This window comes from Amblyomma maculatum, chromosome 10 (assembly GCF_055883805.1).
Source record: "Amblyomma maculatum isolate TAMU_Amacu chromosome 10, ASM5588380v1, whole genome shotgun sequence".
NCBI classification, from domain to species: Eukaryota; Metazoa; Arthropoda; class Arachnida; order Ixodida; family Ixodidae; genus Amblyomma; species Amblyomma maculatum.
Window position 1 is genome coordinate 45,065,070 of NC_139353.1, and position 27,011 is coordinate 45,092,080.

The following is a 27,011-nucleotide window of genomic DNA, read 5'->3' on the forward strand; positions in this document are numbered from 1 at the left end:
GGGGTCCGGCTACAATGGCGGGAGGCGGCCCCAGTAGCGAAGGCAGCAGCCTGGATGCCTTATTTACCCAGCGGCGCAGCTCGGCGGCGGGTGGGAAGCCGCCCGGTGAAAAAAAATCAAGTTCGCGCGAAACCAAGTGTGGTGTGTTTCGGTGTGTGAAACGTGTTGGCAGCGGCGACAGCACTCGCGCGCGAAACCAGCGAGCGAGACGAAACCAAATCTAGCCTAGGTGCGCTTTTTCTCTACCTGCGGTGCGGCGGTGTGTGCATCTGGTCGGCGGTGTTCGGCGAGCGATGCGCGAGCTGCGATGACGGCAACGAGTATGCTGGGCCAGCACAAAGGCTACCAGGACGCGTCCGGCGGCTGCGGCTCCATGAGCAACGGCGGCGGCGCAGCGTCCGGGGCGCCCGCGATGCAGCCGCTGCAGAGTGCCGCAAGCTACAACATGGGCATGGGCATGCACGCCACAGGCTACGCACCGCAGTCGTTCGGCAACGCGGCGGGCTCAGCCATGACGTCGGGCTCGGCCTGTATGTCTCCATCGGTGGCGCCGCTGGGATCGATGAACTCTATGAACTCGCTGGGCCAAGCCGGCATGAACGGGGTGTCGGCGGGTCTCATCGGCGGCCTGGGTCGCGACTTCCTGCCGGCCGTGCCCGCCGCCGGACCGGCAACCGCGTCCGGCGGTGGCGGACCGGACTCTCCGGGCGCCCTGCAGAGGGCTCGCGCCGACTCCAAGGCGTACCGGCGGTCCTACACGCACGCCAAGCCGCCCTACTCGTACATCTCGCTCATCACCATGGCCATCCAGAATAGCCCGAGCAAGATGCTGACGCTCAGCGAGATCTACCAGTTCATCATGGACCTGTTCCCCTACTACCGCCAGAACCAGCAGCGCTGGCAGAACTCCATACGCCACTCGCTCAGCTTCAACGACTGCTTCGTCAAGGTGCCGCGCACGCCGGACAAGCCGGGCAAGGGGTCATTCTGGACGCTGCACCCGGACTCGGGCAACATGTTCGAGAACGGCTGCTACCTGCGCCGCCAGAAACGGTTCAAGTGCGAAAAGCGCGAGGCCGTGCGCCAGGCGCAGAAGACCACTCCCGGCGGTGGACACCACCACAACTCCAAGGCCAAGATGGCGGCCGCCGAGTCTCCGGGACATATGATGCAGCCCCCTCCGCCACACCACCAGCAGCAGCAGCAGCAGCAGCACCAACAACAGCAGCACGCTCAACAGCAGCAGCATCAGTCGCAGCAGCACTCGCAACAGCACCAACAGCACCACCACGCGTTGGCGCCCACCTCTAATCCGGCCATGCTGGGCATGGGCTACGGCTCGCACCAGGACCCGTCCAGCTGTTGTTCGCCGGCCATGGGACCGCATCATGCGCTGCATGAGTCCCTACTCAAGGTGGGTGTTCCGCGGAGGCATATATGAGCGCGCGCTATATACAAGAGAACCGCTATGCACCTGACCCAACCTGTTGGAGTGAGGGTGGTGGACGTTGTCAGTTTCAATACCAATGTATATTTCGCTCTGTTCACTGTAGAAGCTTAGAAATGCACATACCAGTGGATGCTATTATGTATAAGACTCGGGCTCTATAGAAAGGAATTTGTTCGCTGCGGCCTCCATGCCACTCACATGTGTAATTTCGCTCTTTCAATTAATGATGTTTAGGTCGACGAGTATCGCAACAAAAATCAAGTCTGATTTGGCGATGCTGTGCACGAGATGCCTGTCTATAGTTCGAACGGAACTGCGCAGTCTCAAACAGCAAGGGTTAGTCCTCGACGAATAATAAGCACTCTGTTCGTAATGGCAGGGTCATTAGGGTTCATTAAGTTGGTGACCTGGACAGCACTGATAGTCGCAGACATACACTCCAGGCTTTCACCTGTAATGTACATACGCATGATCTGATAAGCTTTGCAGCCGGCCGCTGTGACACCGGCTGGGTTCGGGGAAGCTTTGGCTGGGCCGAAGAAGCATCGCGATTTGCTCTGAACAATGCAAGCACTCGAAACCAGTGTGCGTAGTTGGCACGCATAGTTCGTCCTATGAAGTTCCGTCTATTGTTTTTCACGCGAGTCCCCCGCCGCCGCCCCGAGTGAAAGGGAAATTAGGTTTTACAGACGGCGATGTCAGTCGCCTTTTCAGTTGGAAGTCCGTTTACATGATGCTCTTCTGAGGTAATCGAAGCGTCTCCAATCACGCAACCAGGATGGGAACATTAATAGACCCTAATTCTTCAGTGAACTGATACACGCGTTCTATAACCTGGACGTGCTTTTGCGACATGCACATCATAACCCTGCTGCAGATCACAGGGGAAAGCTTAACGCTTCCATTGCTCTTATCAAGGCGGATGTTTTTGATGTGCCATGGAGGTGCGTAAACTATACGCCCGAACATGACCACTTGTTGCGGACCTTTGCGTTAAGAAGCCAAGCTCTGCAGTACGCAAACTGGTAAATGTTGATTTACATCACTTCAGATTTCTGGAATGTGAAAGGGTTTAGCTTAGGCATGAACATATCTTGAAAAAAACGCTATGGTGTAATTTTGGTGCGGGAGAGGTGAGGAGACCTGCTTTAGTATCCCAGCATTGAAACGCTGAGAAATTTTGCAATTCCGAAAGCTTGCGTTATACAAGAGTTCTTGGTGTCAATGCCTCTCGTTAGCTAAAAATCAATAGAGCTTATATATGCAACTCCGAAGATACAAATGCACAAAGTTGACATTCCTTTAATATGATTTCATGTTTGGCCGACCAGCGTCAGGCTTTTTTTTTTCTCTTTCAGTCAACAATAAGGAACAGATGCTGTGCACGCGATGCACCTTCCGTGCATTCATTGGAACCGCTTGTTTTCCAGGCCCGACTCTGAAAATGAAGCCAGTGCTATGATCGATATCATGTTTGAAAATAATCTCGTTCAAATTGTCAATGAGCCCACGCGTGTAGACGGTTCGTCTAGTTCTGTCCTTGATTTGGTTTTTCTTGATCGTTGTTTTGATGATTATGTTGTGTCGGTCGATTCAGGCTTATCCGATCATAAAATAGTATCTGTTTGCTTGGAATTTGTTTCCAAACGTGTAAAAAATAATCCAGTGGTTAGAACGGTGAAGGATTTTGAACGTGCCGATGATGATGCCATTTTAGGTTACTTAGAATCGCAGATTACTGACTTCTCTGAAGATGATGCTGCTGTTCTTTGGAACAAATTTAAGAAGATATGCCACTTTTGCTTGAGCAATTTTGTGCCTGATAGAACAAAGAAAACAGGCAAATACACACCATGGATGAATAGACATATAATACATTTAAAACGAAAGGCCAAACGCCTACGAAAGAAAAGAACAGCATCTCATGCTTTCAGCGAAGCTCGCGCAGCTCTGTCTGCTGCCATTGTACGTGCAAAGTCTTTTTATTTTAATACTACTCTCCCGAACTTTATTTCTGAGGATCCTCAAAGGTTCTGGAACTTTATGAAGGAAAACAAAAGGAGTGTACAACAAATATCTCATAACGGTGCAGTTTTAACTAATCCTAAGATTATTGAACAAAACTTTAACCAATACTTCCACAGTGTCTTCTCTACTTCAACTGGACCTTCACTTTCTACTTTCCCCTCGCATTTCCTTAATGTTACCGACTTGATTTCAAACGAAGGGGTATTGAACATGCTGCTTAGACTAAAAGTTAAATCTTCTCCAGGACCTGATGGTATACCAGGCGCATTCCTTCGCCGTTTTGCTGAAACACTGTGCAAGTTTCTCGTTTTGATATTTCGAGCTTCTATTAGAACTGCATCCATACCTGAAGACTGGAAGACTGCACGTGTGGTGCCCGTCCTGAAGAAGGGGGACCCACTTTTATTATCTAACTACCGACCCATATCTATATTATGCTCTTCTTGTAAATTCATGGAGCATATCGTAGCCGACCTCATTTCTAAATTTCTCCAAGATAATAACATTTTGTCGGAACACCAGCATGGCTTCAGGAAAGGGTTTTCTACGGTCACACAGTTAGTCACTTTATTTCACTTTCTTGCTTCCGTCGTGGATAGGACCGGCCAGGTAGACTTAATTTTTTTGGATTACAGCAAGGCGTTCGACCTAGTACCGCATAACAAACTAATAGAGAAACTTCAAATGATAGGATTGCCCGATTTCCTAGTTGCCTGGGTTTCTATGTATTTATTGCAACGCAAACAGTATGTTGCAATTAACGGAGAAAGTTCTTGTGCTCTTCCGGTTACATCTGGTGTCCCTCAGGGCAGTGTTCTTGGGCCGCTGCTGTTTTTGATATATTGCAATGATATTGTCAATATAGTTAATGAGCCTGTGCAGATCCGCATGTATGCTGATGACTGCATTATTTTTAATGAGATCCGGTCAGTTGACGACCAGGTAGCACTAAACATGACCCTTAACAACATATTCACATGGTGTTGTAAATGGGGAATGAAACTAAACTCGGAAAAGACGGTGTTACTACGTGTTACAAGAAAACATAATCCGTTAAAATACTCTTTTTCTTTGGATTCAGGTCTAATAGCTGAAGTTAACGAATTTAAATATCTTGGTGTGACATTAACAAGCAACTTAAACTGGAACACTCATATCTCTAACACTTGCTCGTCTGCATTTCGAAAACTTTGCTTGTTGCGCCATAAGCTAAAGGATGCCCCTCTCAAAGTTAAAAGATTAGCATACGAAACTTTTATAAGGACTAAATTAGAGTATGCCTGTATTGTATGGGACCCGTATACTGTCACCAACATAAACGCTCTAGAGCGGATCCAAAGGAAAGCCGTCCGTTTCATGTTTTCGCAGTACTGTCGAACAATCTCTGTCTCTACACTGATGCAATCGAATTCAATACCTACCCTTCAATCCCGGCGAAAATTCCTTCGACTGAAATTTTTATACTTATTGTTTAACCATAAACTTGGAATAGATTCTTCACCGTACCTGCTAGTATCGAACACCAGACAAACCCGACACTCTCACCCCCTTTCTCTTACCCCGTACTTTGCTAAGACTAGGTTATTTCAACACTCTTTCTTTCCGCAGACCATCAGTGATTGGAATAACTTGCCAGCTACCTGCCTACAGTCTCTTGACCTGATTTATGACCATGTTTAGCTTTGGTTATGCTGTGCCATTATCTTTTTCATTTACCGCTGTTTGTGCTTTGTTCTGTTCGCATCGTGGTATTATTGCTCACTCGTAATAACTTGTTTGTAATCCACTCCTGCTTGGGCCTCACGGCCTGCAGTATGTACTAAATAAAAATAAAAATAAAAAAAAATTTCCACGCAGCGCATGCGGCACTTGTGCTAATTTTCGCCAAACGACTGTTGCTTGCCATTACGCTATTGATTTTGACAGCTGACACGACTAGCGAGGTGAGAAGAAATGGAAATTATAGTGCCACATGTCTTCGTCACAATGTATACTTCAGTTCTGAGACAACTCATTAAATCCGATATACTGCGTGGCGTTGATGTCAAAACGAAAATCATTGTCGCCAATCGTATTGGGAAGAACGTCTATAAGCTGTAAACTTCCGGTTTCTCACTGCTCGCATGTGCTATCGAGATGATCCCCCCCAAAAGAAGAAAAGAAACAGCACCAAAGGAATTTGGGGAAACGCAGGTCTGGTCTTCCTTTGTACGCAGCTCTCCCATTTTGTCTGTTGCTCGCAAGCCGCATATTGTCTAGTGAATATCCGTGGATATTGAATAAGACAGACGAAAAATGCACATGCTTCCTGCATGCTTGCCATGCTAGTGGCCAATTTTACATCTTATTAGTGTTATCTTTAGCCGCTTTCAAAATTAAGAAGAAAACCACGTTGGTGTAGCAATATAAACTCTCGGTAGGATTTTTCACTACAGTCAATAAAAACTCGACAGCGTTATATCTCTGATTTACATCATGCATGGCACATGGAAATTGTCATCGGTAGAGAGAGGCAATATCGTATACTGTATTTATAAGGCCGCTGATTTGAAGGAATAAAGTAATATATATATATTTCAAAATTCGTTGGGTAAAAATTAATTAGTCGATATTTCGGCAGTTCGACATAGAATATCATTGAAGTTATTCAGAGAAAAAAGGATTCCGCATTTCAACTTTTTTTTTTTCGGCAATTTTCTTTGGAGGAAAGGTACACTGTGAGCTCCGTTTTCATACCGAAAATAAAATCATCTTGTTTTTACTTTTTAATATATAAAAGTAAAATTGATAGGTTGCAGTAAAACTGTTTAAGAAATAAAATATATTTTGTTTTTCGAATTCATAAAATTCTTCGCTTGCACTGCACCATCTCTCCCTCTTTCTCTCTCGTCTTGCGCACTACTGCGTCCGTGCAAGACATCTACTTTTGTTTGTACACAGTGAAAATATTCTTTAAACAACATAGTGTTCACTTTAATCAAACAAGAGCCGTGCTGCGACATAAATGACAAGCTCTGAAAAAGGATTGAAACAAGGTAAATAGAACTTTGCTTCTGAATAACAACGAGATATCCACTCATTTTTGTGCGGTGTCTACAGATTTAGCGACAATGAAGTACCCAATATATGTATGTATGGTTTGGTAAACTGTAGTTTTTATCTTATACATAGTTTTATATACGGACTACATGTAACCAACGCTTGACACCAGAAGGGTTATTGGATCCTGCACAAATGCAGTCCAGGCATAAAAGTCCATTTGTTAGCCGTTATAGACGGCGTTCATTTCTGAAAGCGAACGTGTATACTCATGCTGTAGAAACGAAGCATATCGAGGTTCGAGCGAATTTAGTTTATATAGAGCTCAGCTTTGTGGTATTCTCATCTTGCCTCTTCTTTTTTGTAGTCAAGAGTTTAGAAGTTTATTGAATGACTTGTGAATTCGGGCTCTGTATGGCTCGTCTTTTCATAACCTAATTTTGTGGACTGTCTGGAGATTGTTTTCGCGCATAAATTATTTTGCGTTTTAAAGAACGGACTTTGAAAATCGCATGGTGAAATGTGTGGAAATCAATGCTTACAATAAGGTGTCGAAGACGACGCCTTAATCCATCCCCCGGGTGAATTAATTTTCCATTTATTTTTGAGGACCCTGTCACCCTGCACTCACAGTTAATCTTGACCGGTTTGGGAAAATAGTCATGTAACTGAATTCAGCGCGTGTATACGTTGCTATCTGCGAGCGCTGTTATTCGGGCTGCCTTTATATGTGATCGCCTTGCGATGATACAACAGTCAGTGACCATATTATGTCACCCATAAGGCAAATACTGCAGTCTATACTATCGAGCGCAGAACATATCTGTCAAAGGCGCCGCCCCGATATCTTTGGCAAACTTTCTCTTCTGCAGTAGGTATACGTATGTGCATGCAAATAGCGTTTGAAGAGTTATACGTTTGCACGCAAATCGTTATCGTTTCCTCTTTTATTACCGTTTTTGTATCTTTTGTACTTTAACCTAAACACACACACACACACACACACACACACACACACACACACACACACACACACACACACACACACACACACACACACACACACACACACACACACACACACACACACACACACACACACACACACACACACACACACACACACACACACACACACACACACACACACACACACACACTTTTCTTACGTATATATAAACAAGATTCCAGCAGTTGGCTCAATATAGGCCTGTCCCACGCCTGCACAGAGGCATATGTCGTTAATCTTTATTGGTAGTCGTGTGGGTCAATATTTTCTCAAGATTCCCTGTCTCTGTGTACATAAATGTCTACATGCGGGCCTTTGTCGTGTTCCTATACAGCCACAAAGGAGTGTTCAGCGCTTATCGGCTGTCGCCATGTGGATCGCGTCCGATGATCTTATTTTTTTTTTTCTTTTTGTGACACACATGAGGGTTACTCGGTCGTCTGGCCCAGTTTTCTTTTTTCTCGAGGTTTCGGGGACAAAAGCTGAAGAGTGTTTAGATATGCATTCGAGTAGACCTTGCGTCTTCACACTGCATGCTGTGTTCAGCTCCGTACCCGCTCAGTTGTACTATAATAACGCCAGAAACTTCACTATACTAAACTAACTGCACTTACTACTTTTTTTCATGCTGGAAAATTTTCGCGTCGTGAAATTAAAATGTAATAATTCTACTTGTATAATTAATTGTGCTGAAATTAGCGGAAGTTCAAATAGAACCTTGTTTTTCGTTTACATAAAGACATTATAGGTACGCGAAGAAAGTAGGACATCGAATGATCTTCCCACTTTGTGCTTGAAAAGTCTCTATCCATTTTGTGGAATATAGAAACGATCAGAAGGACACCGTTAATGGCAGCTTATAGAACTGTGTTTAATTGGAAAACAATCATCAATATGTCGAAACATATCGGACGAGGATACTCACTGTGCATGTATATAATCGTTCTTCAATATCGTCAACATGACGCAACAAACCATTTTATTGTGTAGGGCGTATTATGAAACTGTCGACTATATAGACACAGTCCAATACGATCAAGGTCGTCAGTAAAACGCCTCACGAAGTTCTCCCACGATATACAATATAGAGCTGTCGAAGCTTCTTTGTTACCTAAATAAAGGTTAGCCAACAGACCAAAATTATAAGCTCGAAAATTTCGATGTCTCTTTTCAGCAAATATATATATATATATATATACATAGCACAGCTGCCAGCTCGAGTAGCTCTTTCGAGGTGGGAATGTACACACACACACACACACACACACACACACACACACACACACACACACACACACACACACACACACACACACACACACACACACACACACACACACACACACACACACACACACACACACACACACACACACACACACACACACACACACACACACACACACACACACACACACACACACATGCATCCACGGCTGATGAATCACTATAGGGTGGTGCTATGCAGTCACAAATCGTTCTCAATGTGGGTTAATTAACGCCCTAGCGAATTTGGCCACTGATTTGGTTTCTCCATGAGAGACAACGGGGTACAATTTTTGCGAGGTGTTGCGTGCAGAAATGTTTTGTCTGATATATCCGGTGCAACTTCGTACAGTCTTTCATCAGAGGATATTGACACGTGGTAAGCGTTGGCCATTACCAAAACTGTTTTGATCTATTTGAATACAGAATGTTTACAAGGAGCTTTAACTTTTTAAGTTTTTGTTGAATATTCGTGGAACCGCGTTATCCTCAATTTTCTCGTCATTTCTGTCAAGTTCCGCCGTGGTTCTATGATTTATTGCTGCGAAATATAACATTAAGATTTCTTATAATAACAACCTCTGTCGCGGAGATGTCTTTTTTTATTTCTTTTTTTTTTATAGTGTAAGCTGCCACTTGAGTTCAGCCGCCAGTTTAGCCAATGAAAGCGCACACTATAGGTTTCGTGGTCGCATCCATGACGTCATAGATTAGTAGAGACCTAATTGCTATTACGGTTTTCTTCTTTTTCTTTCTTTTAAGCACAATTCAACTTCGTATTTAATAAATTTTTTTTCCCATATAGAGAGGGGTCTGACCTGATGCTGATACGAAATCAATAGGTTCAAGAAACCATCGAAGTTACCCTTTAAGGATTATAAATTCCAGGACCAACGTTTTCCGTTCACATATCCGTCATGACCGTATTGGCAACAAGTGTGGAGTTTGAGGACCTAGTGGCGCCTGCTGTGAGCCATTTTGTGAAAGACGGCATTGATGGCGATGAAAACTCGTAGGCTTTCGATGAGAGTAGACAATCGCTCCTTCACACAATTGCGAATGCAGAATATTCCTCGTGCATCCACACTCTCGTATACCCATTTCCACATCTATGCTCACTCTTATACCGATTCAATCACTCTCAAAACTATAGAAAACGTGTCTGAGGAACTCCGGGGCGTGTGTACAAAGAAGAGGCGCTTGAAATGGATGGGAGTGGACCTGCTGTAATAAAAACAGGCTGCCCAACACCCTTCTCGCGCATGCGACTTTTCGTCACTATCACCGAAGGCCTCGAGTCGTCTCTTCCCTATTAATGCAAATTCATTATATGCTATAGGAGAAAAGCCAGTGACACCGTTCACGTCGTTGGGCTTGCGATATGGTCATGAGAATTTTAACGATGACGAGAAAATAGTGTGGCGTCATCTAGCGGCCATATGAAGCGAACGGCAAGTCAAACGTTTAGCCGAGATGCATCACTCGTCAAGACGTATCCGCGACTGAGGCCACTGCCACCTTAGACAATCTATACATGGTCCGTATTCCGAATTTGCATCAATATCAGAAGTGTCGTTATCTTCATGACTTAGATCTGACTGGCCGAGATGTCGAAACCGGAAGTGGTATGGTGCCATCCAGTTCAGGTGTTTCCACCAATCGGGTAGCTCAACTGGCGGGCCTTCACATGGAGGCAGCTTTCGAGACATGCAACCTTATCCTTTCAGCGTAATGCGTTCGGAGTGGTGTCCATACCATTTACCGTTGCATATAGTATATGCATCGCTATTCAGTTCGAGACTATAGTCCACGAGCGGGGTTCAAACTGACGACATTTGTATCCGTTCGATTGGCGCCTTCAGACCGATGTTTGGTTATTATGGTTTCCAGACCCCGCGCGAAAAATTTCAGTCCGCGTCGAATACGCAAACACAAACACCAAACACAATACCAGCAGAAAGAATTTTAATGCGTGTCGAAAACCTCACTTGTAAACAGTAACCCGCATCCCTATAAAGGCTGCAGTACACGAAAACTCACGCGAACACTTGGCGGCAAAAGTTCGCGCAAGCATTTCTGCGTCGCTTGCCCCCTAGGACCTGCTGAAATTGAAAATTTTCGCTCGGCCCGGAAGTGCACGCGCGATCGAACGCTCGTGTACGTCACTGCCGTTCATTACGCACGCTTTCTTCTTTCTGCAGTATTGCGTTGTGTGTTTGCCGCGTAAATTTCTCGCTTTGTACGAACAATGCCGAACAGCTAAGGATTCAAAGAACGTCCAGTCGCAACCGAAAAACAAAAGGTCACGTGACTATTTGCATGGCGCAAGGTAACACATGTTAAACGCTTCAAGATTAATAGGGTGTGTTGTAAATGAGTTTTATTTTGAATGTTGTCGTAAAATACTTCAATTCTTGCAATTGTTATGGCTGTTGCATTTGCAAATAGTTTTGCGGTGTATATATGCAAGCAAGACAGAGCGTTGTCGCCTTTTCGCATTGCAGTCGGTTTCGCGGAGCGAACGATGATCGCTTTTGCCGCGCGGTGCCTCGTCGCATCTCTCCCTTTTCGCTCTTGCTCAAGCTTTATGCATTCGCATTCATGCACATGAACAACTGATCTGCCCAATATACTACCTCCACTCAGAGTGAACGCGCTTGAACATATGAAACCATATGTAAACGTATGGACGCGCCACCTAGCTGCGCAGTTTCCTTGCTGAATTGTAATATGAGAAAGTTCTGAAGTTTCTGCCGTCGCGGCCACTTTTCAATTGAGGCGAACACCAAGGCGCCTGTGTGATGTCGATGCACGTTAAAGAACCTCGGATGGTCGAAATTTCCGGAGCCTTTCACTATACGGCGCCTATCATAGCTTGAGTCGCCTTGGGATGTTTAACCGTATAAACGAAACTAACCTTATATATTTCAGCTGGTGACCGATCTTTGCATTCGCCATTCACGCTTTGGAATACCAGGTTCCGGCCGTTTTTCTTTTCCCGTTTTTGAAGCTGTGACAACGAACCTCAATTGCTCTCTCAGGTTCGCTTATCTCAAGTACACATTTACGTCCGTCACCCCAGGCACGTATCGAAATTGTTTTGGTGGGAGACGGATCCAAGGTACATTTTTGTATCGAGCGGGCAGGGAGGCAGAAAGCGGTTCTTGGATGCTACATATCCCCCCCCCCCCCCCCCCCTTCTGGGAAAAAAAAAATAAACTTAGAGACTCGACATAAGCAGCGTGTTCAGCTTAATTTCCTAGGTGAGAGGTGACGTGTATAACGCGGAGAATGAGGGCATCTCATAAGTCATGGCTGAGTCGGCCAACTTGTTCATCAGTTCTACTGGTATATACTCACGATACAGTATAGTACTGGTTAGTATTCGGCAGGTTAGTCACCGAACTTACTTGGGATTCATGAGGACCATTACTTCTCCTCTTTACACTGAAGCCTGTAAACAGCTGTACTAACCAGTACCACTGGAGACTCGGAGAGGGCATTTACCATTCTATGGACTGAAATTTTATTCAACCTATTATGTCGCATGCAGGTCTCGAGACCCATCTGCTCTTCAGACACGGAACATAGTTTTCACCCAAGCAATGTTTTCCCTTACTATAAAAATGGTTGTCAACAGTCTTTCGAATCTGTATGATCATGTTATTGACCCTATCAACTTTGTGCGTACTTTCAGTCTGTATAAACATGATTAAATACGAAGTTCATAGAAGCTTACTGCTTTGTACTTTAGTGAATAAATGACTATACATAGAGTTGACAGGTGGATATACTTTGTATATACTCCCGTCGATATACATAATCTCTGAGTTCACGTGGAAGTTGGCATACAACTGTATCCTCCTCTATAGCGCGGGGAATTGGTAACAATGAGGAAATGAGTGAGCCCCATTTCCGTGTATGCGTGTAGGCGACGTGGCTCCTGACGCAGCAGCGCTGATCTATGGCTCAGTGTTGATAACGTCTAGTTATCCCGCTTTGTATTTTACTGATATTTATTTTCAGGTGCTTCACTGTCGCGCTTTCGGGCGCTGTGTATGCCGAAAACGGCGCTTCTCAAGGTTCTGACGAAGCTTCAGCGAAATGACATTTGGGCTTGTTATGACAGTTTATTGCTTCGTATATAGTTTCGGAGCATCCAGGTCATACTGATTGACTATCATGCTGTCTGCGGCATCTATGTGCTGGTAGGCATGATTATTCAACAGCGATCGGCTAAATTGTTGACCTGCGTGGAGCATGCAAAACCCGCTGCGTTGTGTATATAATGTTCATACACTCTAAAAAGGAATAAGTCCATAAAGGAGTAAAAAGGAGGTAGCATCTCCTCCACCGTACTCCCTTGTTAGGCCCCGGCATTCGCTGAAAGTTCTGTGATATCTCTTCATTGCTAGAAATACAGAGCACCTATGGTTAGCAACAAAGCTTATTTTCACTACAAAGCATGCGGATCTGTAGCAATGGCACATATTTTAACGGATATTTTGTTGTCTTCAGATTGCTAACCTCAGAATGCTTGGTGCAGCTGTTAAAAGCCACCTTTCATTGAATAGGGAATGTGTTTCTTATGCCAACAATATAGCATTCCGTGCATTCAATGGCGACAATGCACCCCAGAATTTGAAGATAATGCCATGGCCCTATATAAGGGGCTGGAGGATGCATGCTATCCCCCTTTTACTCCCTTATCTTTATATATTTTCCGGGCATTTTTTTCTTTAGTTCAACAGCGTCATCAGATGAAGGCATCAGCTCCATCATAGCAGAATTGGGGACGTCATATACTATATACGCGCGGAGCAGTGTGATGTCCCGGTTATAGGGCTCTTTTCTGGGTGAAGAGCAGGAATCACACACGAAATAGCGCCAGTAACAGATTTAATCAGAGCTGGATGCCCTCGCTCACCCGACGGTCTTGAGGCTGCGTCTGGACGCCACTGCGGTGATCCTGTGCTTGAGGAGGGAGGTGGTGATCATAGCTGCATGGCAGCGCTGGTGAAGACGGTTTACACGACGAGCTCAATATGCGCGCCGGCAGGACTAGCCAGCTGTCTTCGTACTTTCAGGCTTTTTTTTTTTTTACAGTCGTTCCTCGGAAGACGTGGCTGGGTCGACCTGCTCCAGTGCGCCTCGTTCCTCTCTGCCCCGCCGTCCTTCTGCGGCTTTCCTTGTCACCTCGGGTCCTTTCCGTTCTCAGAACCCTCGTCATCCTCGCAACAGCGTCCGTGTAGCCATCATTAGCACGTCGTCCCCTCGTTTCAGCCTGTCGTTCAGCGACCCTTTTTCGCATTCGGTTTTCGGACAAAAGGCGACACGAGCGGGCAAAATTGTGGAGAAGTTGGGTGGCTTCCGGATCCCAAGTTCCGGCACAGGCAAATTAGCCATCACAGCGGCTCATTCACATTATGGCTTGCTTCTGCAAGATCGTGCAACTTGGTTTGTGCATGCAGTGCGCTATGAAATTGTATTGAATTGAATGTCCTTTATTGAATGGGAAGGCTCACGGCCATGGATGGGGATAAAGGGGAGTAGACATAATCTTCATTGTTTAAGTCGTCACTCGAATCACATTGCTCTAACCAGGCCACTAAGCGAGCCATACTTGGCAAATATCATCTGTGTGTTAGCATCAGTTTCTAGAAGGGAATGGTAGTTCAGGCGGTAGGGTTCGATCTCGGGGCGTCCAGTAGAAAAAGCAGGGCATTCCCAAAGTAAACGAGATATGCCGCCGCAGGTTAGAGTCGTACAGTGGGGGCACGTAATCATTTTCTCCGTATACTCGCTATGAAATGGTGTGTGTAAAATGTTGGTTTGGCTTGTGGGGTTTAACGTCCCATAGCGACTCAGGCTATGAGAGACGCCGTAGTGGAGGACTTCGAAAATTTGGACCATCCGGGTTTCTTTAACGTGCACTGACATTGCGCAGCAGACGGGCGCCTTACTTTTCGCCTCCATCGAAAAGCAAGGCGCCCGTGTGCTGTGTGATGTCAGTGCACGTTAAAGAACCCTAGGTGGTCCACATTTCCGGAGTCCTCCACTATGGCGTCTCTCATAGCCTGAGTCGCTTTGGGACGTTAAACCCCATACGTACACCAAACCAAACGAAAAGAATACAATCAACAGTGTAAAATGTTGGTCAAATGCCTTTTATGATACATTAGCACTAATTATTTCGGTTTCTATAGAAACAAACTGCCTTTTTCAAGATCAATAATAATTCAGAGCACGCGATTTAGAAAGGGGGGACATTTTTAAAGCATCATCTTATTTTCGCAGTTAGTGTGAAAAAAAAAAAAAGAGTGCAAAGTATTATTCTTTGTTTCGGAGGGTATAAGACGGTCGCCTGAGGCAAATAGGTTATCGATAGAGACATGGTGTATTAATATTGGCTACGTAACGGACATTTTTTTCGTAACGTGGATTTTACGTACATAAATGATTCTGTTCTAATTCTCCAACCAAACAGTGCTTAAGCCAGACAAGAAGGGGTCTGAATTATGTATTAAATCGACATGCTGAAATGCTGGTTAGTTGCTGTTTTTTTGCACCAAAAAAAAAAAAAGTGCTATGTTTGGTTTAGTATTTAAGTCTAGTGCATTGTTTTCACCCCGTTTTTTTTTTTAGCAAGCCTTTGCACGCGCGGTCAGCATTGATATATTGCATTTATTAAAAACCAGAATTTTATTATATACCTGATATATCAACACTGTTTCTATATATAAGTTTATGCGGCAAGTTTTGCACACCTAAGTAATCTAACAGGGCGGTGTTACAAAAATTCTCAATCTCAAACTACCTCTTTCACCTGCTGGCCAATGAGGGTCTTCCAGGAATGCAAGCAATGTAAGGAATGTACCTTGTGTAGTCTTTTGATTCAGACAGATCTCAGCCGTGTCAGTAGATGTGTGTTATAGATAATATATCTTACTGAAAGCGTTAGGAGATAAATCTAGACCATACATGCAGTCTATGGACAAGTGTTCACTGAGTGTCTAACAAACAGAAGTGCTCGATCTGTGACTATATATATAGTATATGTGTGTAAGACCATACATTCAGAGCTCGTCATCAGCCGGCTTGTAAGCAAACGCGCCCTAGGTCCACGTATAACTTTGACTTCTTGTCTGTTAAAGGTGTAGCCGAAGAAATTCTGTAGACTGAATAAACAACGCCATAAATCACGTCGTCGACACACACACACACACACACACACACACACACACACACACACACACACACACACACACACACACACACACACACACACACACACACACACACACACACACACACACACACACACACACACACACACGCACACACACACGCACAGACACACACACACACACACACACACACACACACACACACACACACACACACACACACACACACACACACACACACACACACACACACACACACATACATATATATATATATATATATATACAGGCTGTCTCGAGGGTTATGCGTCCGCTGTGGGTTGTCGTGACGCTGGGACTAAGTTGACCCGGCCTTCACTTGGTAGCGTGCAGAGACTCGGGGTTGAAGTAGGATTGAATCTTCGAAGTTGGTGAAATATGTACAAGCAGGTTTAATGGCACTTTGAGAAACTTATTTACAAGAATATTTACATGAAGAAGAAGGGTACATCAGCAAAATGACAAGCGTTAAGAGTTCATAGCGAGAAGCGACTGGATGAGCCGTTTACCCAGGGCCCAGAGCGACATTTCGTGCTCTGCAGCGTCCTTAAAACCCCCTATGTCCAGCCCCTCTCTGAAGATGCTGACCAACCAAATCCAGGGCACGCCCCTCAGGTATCGGCATCCAATCGAACACATCACTGCACTGATGGTCTGAAGCACTGACTGGTCCGGCATTCATTCGTTGGGCGTGATCACTTGTTGGCGGGAAAAGCTTGGGAACGGCGAGGAGAGGAGGTACATTTCTATTCTTCAACAAAGAAACCACAGGCTGGTTCTGAAAAGGGGTTTTACTTCTCAGAAACCCGAGTGCACGTGGCGCCGCATAGGGCTCCCAACATTGTCCCTTTTCGACAATTGCAAATCTTTCCTGCATTCCCGGGAAATCACTTAATGGCCGTATGAGTCATGCTCCTTTCTTGTCCTGCACGTCAGCGAACATGTCACTCTGTCGTCTCCTTTGGATAGGAGGCATTCATCACTGGAGGATAGCACTTCTCGACTGGAAGGGTGAACAAAAGAAAGAAAGCACTTCCTGCTATTTCCCTCAGGGGGACGTTTCTTTGTGTTTTTCCAGACGTTCTCTTGACAGGGTCAATTTGGCATTTGCAGGTTGTCCACAAAGCAAAACATGCTTACAAAACAGGATTCCTGGAAACAGGCTCACTTAGAGCCATTGGACCATCACCACATATTCACAAAACTTATCCATGCCCACAGGCGAACAATAGAGCGCGCAATTGCGGATGCTTGGTCGTAACAGCCTCCTCCCCCGCCAGAAGAGTCTCGGAGGGCAGCAGTCCCAGCTGCTGCATGAAGAGACGACTTAATGGCCTGCACGTGAACGCTTGAAGCTCGCTGTTGCTTGTCGCGTTGTCTTGATTGTTGTAGGCCAAATTGCTCGAGCTGTCTGAAACTCAACCACATGTCGAAGCAAGCACTCGGCTCCCGTCTGAAGAGACCAGGTCAAAAGAAAACTGCCATTGTTGTTCGAGAAAAGCCCACTCTCAAGACGTTCAGGACCCACGTATTCCTAGAAAACCAAACGTGCTGCTTTACATAGCCACACATATACAAGCGCACAAAAAAAAAAACCTGATTATCAATTTGGATACATGGTGAGGAACATCTCGGACCGCTTAGAAAGAGCGGCTAAGCGCGTCCGCATTCCCATTTAACTTCCCCTTTTTGTATCTTATTTCAAAATTGTACTGCTGTAAAATCAAGCTCCACCTAAGAAGGCGACTGTTCTTCGATGTCGCAGTTTGCAGCCAAGCCAGGGGACAATGGTCCGTCTCTACGGTGAATTTGGCCCCTCCAAGATAGCACTGCAATTTTTGAATGGCCCATACAATGCAAGCGCACTCTTTCTCTGACGCGCAATAAGCCCTCTCTCTAGAACTCAGTTTTCTGCTCAGGTAGAGCACGGGGTGCTCATTACCGTCGTCATCTCTCTGGCAGAGAACAGCACCTAACCCTCGATCACTGGCATCACACTGGACCGTGAATTCTCGGGCATAGTCTGGAGCTCGCAATACCGGACGACTAATCAGCACAGCCTTCAGGTTTACGAAGGAGGCTTCCTTTTGTTCGTCCCAGACTACATTTGTCGGTTCTGTCCTGCGGAGAGCGTCGGTCAGAGGGCTGGCCAAAGCTGAATAGTTAGGGATGTAGTGATTGTAGTATCCAGTCAGACCTAGGAATGCTCGAATTTCCGTCTTCGTGCTCGGCCGCGGATAGTCTGCTACCGCAGAAATCTTAATCTCGCTGGGTTTCCTGAAACCTTGACCTACATTGTGACCCAAGTAGTCCACGGTCGCCCTTGCCAGGCAACATTTCTCGGCCTTTACGGTTAGTCCAGCTTGACGCAAAAGGCTCAGTACAGCTCTTAGATGTACCCTATGGTCCGCCCATGAGTCGGAAAAAACCGCAATGTCATCTAAATAAGGCACCGCGAATGTTTCACACCCATTTAAAACCCTATCCATGAGTCGGGAAAAACAAAATGGAGCATTTTTGAGCCCGAAACTCATCATTGTTGGCTGGTAGCTGCCCGTCAGAGTGACGAAAGCCGCGTATCTGCTGGCGCGTTCAGTGAGCGGTACTTGCCAGTATCCTCGAGTAAGGTCCAGCGTAGTCACATATGCCGCTCTACTGACCTGTTCTACTCTCTCCTCAATATTCGGAATAGGATACACTTGATCCCTGGTGAGAGAATTTAGCTTTCGGTAGTCTACCACAGGCCTAGGGTCTTTACCTGGAGCTTCTACTAAGATCATAGGCGAAGCATAATCGCTTTCCGAGGGTTTTATTACTCCCAATTCCAGCATGCGAGTTACTTCCCTATCCAGAATTTCTCTTTGCCTTGGAGAAAATCGGTAGCACCTTGATCGCACTGGCACGTCTGAAGTCAGCTCAATATCGTGCTCAGTCAAATCAGTTCTGCCTGGCCTGTCCACGAAGCAGGCCTCAAACTCTGTTATTATCTCGCCCAGATCGGACAGCTGGGATTTCTTTAGTTCTCCTCTCTGCTCTGTCTTTTTGAGAAGCTCCTGAGCGTTGCTTCCTTTTCCGCTGAGGCAAATCAAGTTATCCCCCATCTCCTCGGGAAGGTTTAACGTTAGATTTACCACGGCTTCCCTCTGCACATAAGGCTTCATAAGATTGCAATGATAAATGCGCACTGCTTTACGCCTATCGGGGACTTTCACTGCGTAGTTAGTGTCAGAAAGCTCTGCAACGACTTTAGCAGGTCCTTCCCACTGTACTTCGAGCTTATTCTTGGGATCATTGGCTTGCTCCATAGCTAAGTCCTCTCGGGTTCCACTTAGAAGTCTCGTGAGATTATTAGACACTGGCGGCAAGAGGTTATTCTCAAGAACGTCCTCATTCCGCGTCTCATCAAATTCACTTTCAAGTTGACTTATTTGAGATGCCTCGCTCTCAAAGTTTTCTGACCCGCTATCTTCCACATAGACCACTGTTTTAACTGCCGTTTCCTCCGCTGTGGAATTTTCTGGTATGAGCAGTGTAGCTAGTTCTCGCGCCTTTGAACGTGTTAATGCTTGCACAACACTGTCTCCGAAAAGGATGCCCCTCTTTCGCAGTAGCATGTCCGATTTGTTGGAAAACAAATACGGATAGCACTTAGGCAGCTTTTCTGAAACGGCAGCCTCGGTTGTTAACTCGCCGAAAGGGCCCTCGATGACCACGTTCGCGATTGGCAAGCACACACTCTGTTCCTCCACTACCTGGCGGATCCACGCACACTGTCCTGTATAGTCGGAAGGCGACACATACGCCGGATGGACAACATCCATCGTTGCGGCCGAATCGCGCAGTACCTTGCAAGGCTTCCCGTTGACTACTAGGTCATGCAGGTAGGGTTCCAAAAGCTGCATATTTTCATCGCAGTCACTGACATACGAGAAAGCAAACTTTTCTTTCCGGCAGTTGACGGCAATGTGACCCTGCTCATTACACCTAAAGCATGTGAGCGGCTTCCTAGCCCCAAGCTTGTTCTTTGTGTTCTGTGCGTTGGTCACTTCCCCACTTTTCTCACTGCCGTCCTTTCTAGGGCGTTTGCCTGAAGAAGCCTTCCTTTCTTCGTTTGCAAATCTAGCAAGGTGCCTTTTCTGACGGTTATTTACACTCAACTTGGGATTGCGGAGCCTATCCACTGCTGGGTTGCTGAATTGTCGGCGCGAAGCGTACTCCTCAATGACTTCGGCAGCTTCAGTTGCCGACTTAATGTCGCCTCGGTCCTGTAACCAATTTCTTTCTTTTTCTGGGAGGCAGCTATAAAACTGCTCCAAAAGAATTCGCTCGACTACAGCGTCCCTATCACTGTAGGAATCTGTGCTCTTTAGCCACTCGCCCAAATTTACTCTTAAATTGTACAGGAATTCAGGGTAACTCTCGTCCCTGGACTTAGTAGCGTTCCGAAAACGTTGTCTGAACGCCTCGGCGCTAAGCCTATACTTTCTCAGAAGGCAAGTTTTGACCTTCTCGTAGTTGTCCGCGTCCTCCTTGCTCAGCCGCGCGACAACCTCCGCTGCCTCGCAGGGCAGAACCGTCAATAATCTCTGAGACCAAGTGTCTCGCTGGAAGGACAGTTTTTCGCAGGTTCGCTCAAAGTTAGCCAGATACAGACCGATATCCCCTGATATCACATATGGCTGCATGTACTTTGACATCTTGAAATCTGCCTCCTTGTTGAGAAGAGGTACCGCTAGCTGGGGACAATTGCCCGACCTCTTGCTCAACTCTAGTTCTAATTTCCGGAGCTCAATTTCTTGGTCCAGCTTTTTTGCTTCTCTTTCACGCTTCTTTTCCTCTTTTTCCCACTCACGTTCGCTCTCACGCCTCTTTTCCTCTTTTTCCCGCTCTTTCTGCTGTCTGAGCTGCTCCTTTTTTTGACCGATGAGGTTCCATGCTTCACTGAGCTCCTCATCATCGGTTCCCAGATCAGTGATTGCCTTTATAATCAAGGGTTTTCGTGCCAAACCACTTGTATCAATTCCCAATTCCTCACACAATTGCAACAGTTCCGGTTTCTGCAGCTTTTGTAGGTCCATGATCGCTCCGAGTGTCGGCTACTTCCAAAACAACAGTGCAAACTACCAAACCTAAAGGCGTTTCAACACTTTTTACCAGTTCTAAAATCTAACCCTGTTCTAGAACCTGGTCCACATCAGAAGAAAAGCCAAGCACTCACCCACACATGCGATCGATGTTCCGAGCTGCTTCTTGTTGGCCGATTGTTGCGCCTGCTTGTTGCTTGAGATGCCACCTCCGATCACAAGGTGTTGTGGCTTGTAGCTTCAGATCCACCTCCAATCACCAGATGTTGTAGCTTGTAGATTCTGATCCCAACGCTGGGCACCAGTCGTTGTGCTTGTAGATTCAGATCCCACCGCTGATCACCAGTTGTCGTGACGCTGGGACTAAGTTGACCCGGCCTTCACTTGGTAGCGTGCAGAGACTCGGGGTTGAAGTAGGATTGAATCTTCGAAGTTGGTGAAATATGTACAAGCAGGTTTAATGGCACTTTGAGAAACTTATTTACAAGAATATTTACATGAAGAAGAAGGGTACATCAGCAAAATGACAAGCGTTAAGAGTTCATAGCGAGAAGCGACTGGATGAGCCGTTTACCCAGGGCCCAGAGCGACATTTCGTGCTCTGCAGCGTCCTTAAAACCCCCTATGTCCAGCCCCTCTCTGAAGATGCTGACCAACCAAATCCAGGGCACGCCCCTCAGGTATCGGCATCCAATCGAACACATCACTGCACTGATGGTCTGAAGCACTGACTGGTCCGGCATTCATTCGTTGGGCGTGATCACTTGTTGGCGGGAAAAGCTTGGGAACGGCGAGGAGAGGAGGTACATTTCTATTCTTCAACAAAGAAACCACAGGCTGGTTCTGAAAAGGGGTTTTACTTCTCAGAAACCCGAGTGCACGTGGCGCCGCATAGGGCTCCCAACATTGTCCCTTTTCGACAATTGCAAATCTTTCCTGCATTCCCGGGAAATCACTTAATGGCCGTATGAGTCATGCTCCTTTCTTGTCCTGCACGTCAGCGAACATGTCACTCTGTCGTCTCCTTTGGATAGGAGGCATTCATCACTGGAGGATAGCACTTCTCGACTGGAAGGGTGAACAAAAGAAAGAAAGCACTTCCTGCTATTTCCCTCAGGGGGACGTTTCTTTGTGTTTTTCCAGACGTTCTCTTGACAGGGTCAATTTGGCATTTGCAGGTTGTCCACAAAGCAAAACATGCTTACAAAACAGGATTCCTGGAAACAGGCTCACTTAGAGCCATTGGACCATCACCACATATTCACAAAACTTATCCATGCCCACAGGCGAACAATAGAGCGCGCAATTGCGGATGCTTGGTCGTAACAGGGTCTATACAAGTAGAGGTCTGTCGACTTTCTATAGAACAAATTCTACCGAAAGCAGAAAGCCATAAATATAAAGATTTGTCTACAGGCAATCTGCGGACCTCACTGATAAGAATTTAAGGGCAGTTATAGATGGCACTCAATTATATTTCTGAATTAGCTTTCTACTCCTGGCTCCAGACGATGCATACTGGCCAGCTCGTTTCGGACAGATAGATATCAGGGAGAGGAAGTTGGGCGCATGGCTTTCCTTTCGTTCCAAGGCACTGTTTGAGCAGGTACATGCGGACGTTGGGAATAGAGAGCGTGTTGAGGCAAATACTGTACGTGAAAAGAGAGTTGCAAGTATTGATGGACTTTTCCCATTGTAATGATCCCAATGGCCATGCCAGTTCCAGTGTTTAGTAACTATAAATGCTCATTATTATTATTATTATTATTATTATTATTATTATTATTATTATTATTATTATTATTATTATTATTATTATTATTATTATTATTATTATTATTATTATTATTATTATTATTATTCTCAAAACCTGCCGCTGTAAATAAGGCCGCTGCCCACATCGTGTGTAGTGCGAACGCGATAACCAGAATGCACCAGAGTCAACCAGCAGCATTGTCTTTCTCTGATTCGCTGGGAAAGTTGTGGGCAACATAGCCTACTGCTTTAAAGCCATGACACTTATATGTACGCGGGTGCTTTTATCGAGTTAAACTGCTGTAACCATGGTGCCGTTCCTTTTTTGACACTTTTTTATGACGCTCTGTCATATTTCTTACTCTGTCTTGGAAGCAAATCATTGTATTGTAGTGTGTAACGCAGTGTGTTCCTTTGAACGAAAATCGTGCTCTCTGTGTCAATAATAAAATTCTGGCGATCACTGCATGCACTGAAGTCAACGGAAAGTCTTACCCTTATTAATGAAATCTGTGTGATAAAAAGCGGAGGAGTAAAGTCGGTACTTCAAATATTTTTATGGCTCAGCAGTACTCTTCGGAATGGGTATATATTATTAATTTCAAAATGATTATATGCTCCATTAGGACAAAAGCACTCCGCCTTCGGTGACTGCGTATGTTTATGTATACATCATAGGTGCACTTAAGGGGACACGCGCTGTAATGAGTGATGTTGTTGTTGTTTGGTTGATTTGCTGTTTTGGTTGATCACGATTCGTAGTCATTATACAACGTCAGATGACTCAGCGCTTTACAAGTTGTCATACTACAAAGTACAGAGTTTTTACGCGCACAACGCACACTCATGATTCCTATCATTCTATTACGCATATCTTTCGTAAGCTGAAAAGATCGCTCTGCTTTGTTGTTTAAATTTCTTTTACAGCCTGCTTTTTGTCATCAATATTTTATGCTTCCGGGCTATAGCTCTGACTTAGGAAATAACTGCTGTTGTACAATTTTGACAAGATGGGAGGAAATCTGTCAACATGTTCAAGCGCTGAGACCTTTTTGGTGTTCACGATCTTCGGTTATACCGAACTCTATAGTTCAGGAGGCGAATTTTAGCTACGGCGACCCCATTTTGTTAGGAGACAAATGCAGACGCCCGTGTGCTGGACAGTTTCGGTATAAGATAAAAGCGTCCCGGTGGTCGAAACTATAGTCCGGAGACCTAAAATTCGCCATACTCCCTTGATAGGGCTGGGGTAGGTAGGTCACCACCGCTTGCGGCGGGGGCTAGCCTGCCACCGAAGTTTTATCTGTTGCAGGCCGTCATTGCACTCGCCACCGCTTCGGTGGTGGACGACGGCTGTTGTTGTGGCGCGCGTCTTTCTTTCCCTCTTCCTTTCTTTCTTCTCTATTTCCTCTTCTGTCTGCACGAGGCAACGGAGGTGGCTCAGCTACAGAGCCAGTAGCAGGCCCGTGCATTTTCTTTTCCTTCTTCCTACAGCCACAACAACAACAACAACCTTTCGTAGCCTTACTTGGGGCTTTGGGGCAGTAAACACCACACACCTCATGTTTTTAAACTCATGAAGCTTAACGCGAAGTCTTGCAAAATTGGTGCATTAAAGACGTCCTTGTTCTCCTTTTGTGCCTTTCGCAGGGCGACCCCCACTACAACCCCTCGAGCCACCCGTTCTCGATCAATAGCATCATCGCGGCCAACGAGAGCAAGGTGGACCTGAAGCTGTACGAGATGTCTGGCTACGGCGGCTACAACCCGCTCTCGCCTCCCATCACGGGCCACACGGCGCTGCCCAACGACTCGTCGGGCTACTACCACCCGTCCCTCTACTCCATGTACCAGTCGGCGACGCCCAGTCTCTGAGACGAGGAGCTGCGGGACTTCTGAGCAGGAAGAGACTCGCCCGCAGAAGACTCCCGCCCGCCCGTCGTGCGCAACCTTCACGGCCGCTTCTTCACGGACTACTCCTGCCCCGAAGACGACTGACGCGGCCCCCGCCCCGCTACAGCTGGCTTGTAGCGGACGTGGTGCTGCTGCAAGGTGCCTGCATAGTCCCGGCGACTCGGCCCCGACGCAGAACAGCGCTGGACAAACGGCGACGTGGTGCATGGCGTTCTTAAGACCGGCCCCGAGGTCCCTCTGGCCATGTACAGGGAAGAGAGAGAGGATGAGCACTTCTTGAAATCTCTGCAACTGTGTTGCTCGAGGCCGTGCAGAAGATACGCGTCCAAATTGGGTAGCCTCTGGAAGTTGGCTTCGAAGTCAGCAGCCCGTTCTGGAACCTGTTCGCTGACAGGTCACCATGCATGTCTGCTTCCTCTTAAAACTTCCATCACATGACTGCGATTCGTTCCTAATTTTGGAACAGCTGTGAGCTCCTAGCTTGTAGGTTTCGGAAAGACGCGTGGTCCTTGGAAAAGTGTTGCGGCCTTTGTGGATCGGGGTCCCAGGTGTCATTCACCCAGAAGCATTTTGAAGATCGACACTGACTCGTGCGTGAGCTTCGCGCTTCCACATGACAGCGAAAAGCAAGGCGCCCGTGTGCTGTGCGATGTCAGTGCACGTTAAAGAACCCCAGGTGGTCGAAATTTCCGGAGTCCTCCACTATGGCGTCTCTCATAGCCTGAGTCGCTTTGGGACGTTAAACCCCACAAACCAAACCGATCACAGAAAGGGCCGTCACGAGCCTTTCGACGCAGCAGAACAGCGCTTAGAAGCATGCTTCCCAACAACACCGTATCAACTCGGCCAGTAGTGCAGTGCAGTATGCATGCAGTTGGAGGTACGTCATCCTTTTGAACACCGTCAAGCGCGCTGAACGCTCGCTGTGTTCTTCATCCAGTTAGATGAATGATGTCACTGAGCAAAGGAACCAGTGGTTGATCACCGAGCCGGCTTCACGATGGACGCCATGTTGCCTGTGTGCAAATCGTTGACATAATCTATTACAGCCTGGATTAACGACGCAAGCGAACCCTGGCCATCATGCAGGAGGCGCTGTGAGAACTTGCAGAGTCTGTCGGCACTAAAGACCTTGCTTCATTTTGCGTTCGTATTAGTCGATCTTTGCTAATTGCGCGTGTGTTCCAAAACCGATTTCCTGTAACGCTTTTGTGAGGGCGTCAAAGCCGCTTTAGGGGTACTATTCCGCATAGTTTGGTAGGCTCGATTCTTTGGTTGTTAGTATTTACTCCAAATGTCGAGCTTTGAGTCACGATTTATTTAAATGCCGCTTTTTAAACGTATTGTCGCTTTCGGTTTAAAAGCCAGTTTTCCAGACCAGGAAACGCGTCTAAGAGATTCAGTCTGCTGCGCTTTTGAAATGTAACTGAACACCGATGCGAACAAGCGAGGTTCAAATAAGCGATGGTGTTCGGGTGATTAGGAATATATATATATATATAAAGCGATAAAGCGACAGGCGTCTATCCTCACAACCAGCTTGCCCAAGCAGGAAGTATGGTTCGGTCTTCAGCTTAATGGTCGCGTGCATGTTTCGAAGTCCTCGATTCATCTGTTCATGTGTACTAAGTCTGCATATTGCGTATTCGATAGACAAGCCGTGTCAGAAGAATTGGGCAGCGACTTTTGCCCTGCTTTTTTACGTAGTGTTTTCTAGTGCTTTATTATTTACGAAAACGTGAAACATAAATAAAAATGAAAACCAAAAACATGAACACTTGAAGAGGGAAACTTCGGTGACTTTTTTTCTTGCAGTAGGAGCATTATTTTACATTGCGTTTTAAGATGTAGCATAAAACGAATAAAAATAGAAAAAACAAAGCAAAATGCGAAAACTCGAAGATCGAAACTGCAGGGACTTTTATCCTGCAGTTGGCTGTTTTATATACGAGGTTCTTAAAATGCAAAAAAAAAAGGTAAAAAGTGAAAAAAAAAATCAAAAATTGAAAAGCGACACTTATGCCGGTGGTTTTCACTCGATTTTATCTATAAGTGCTAGACTGCACAGAAAAAAGAGGGAGGGGGTTGGAGGAAGAAGGAAGAATTCTGTACTAAAGGAAGTTAAAGTGCGTGGTAGGGAAGTCAAGGTGTCCGTATTAGAATGAATGCATCTAGCTTTGTTCCCGAGTCGTAATTTTGGTTTTGATATGTTCACTTTTGCTCTATAGCTGTGTACTTAT

General features: G+C 45.9%; 1 protein-coding gene across 1 annotated transcript; it reads left to right on the forward strand.

The window, feature by feature from the left end:
- Positions 1 to 55: 55 nt before the first annotated feature.
- Positions 56 to 26,216, forward strand: LOC146176322 (silk gland factor 1-like). The gene is made up of 2 exons (XM_084582667.1): positions 56 to 1,414; positions 24,508 to 26,216. The coding sequence occupies exons 1-2, from the start codon at positions 308 to 310 to the stop codon at positions 24,730 to 24,732; spliced, it is 1,332 nt and encodes a 443-aa protein (XP_084438793.1). The 5' UTR covers positions 56 to 307; the 3' UTR covers positions 24,733 to 26,216.
- Positions 26,217 to 27,011: the final 795 nt, after the last annotated feature.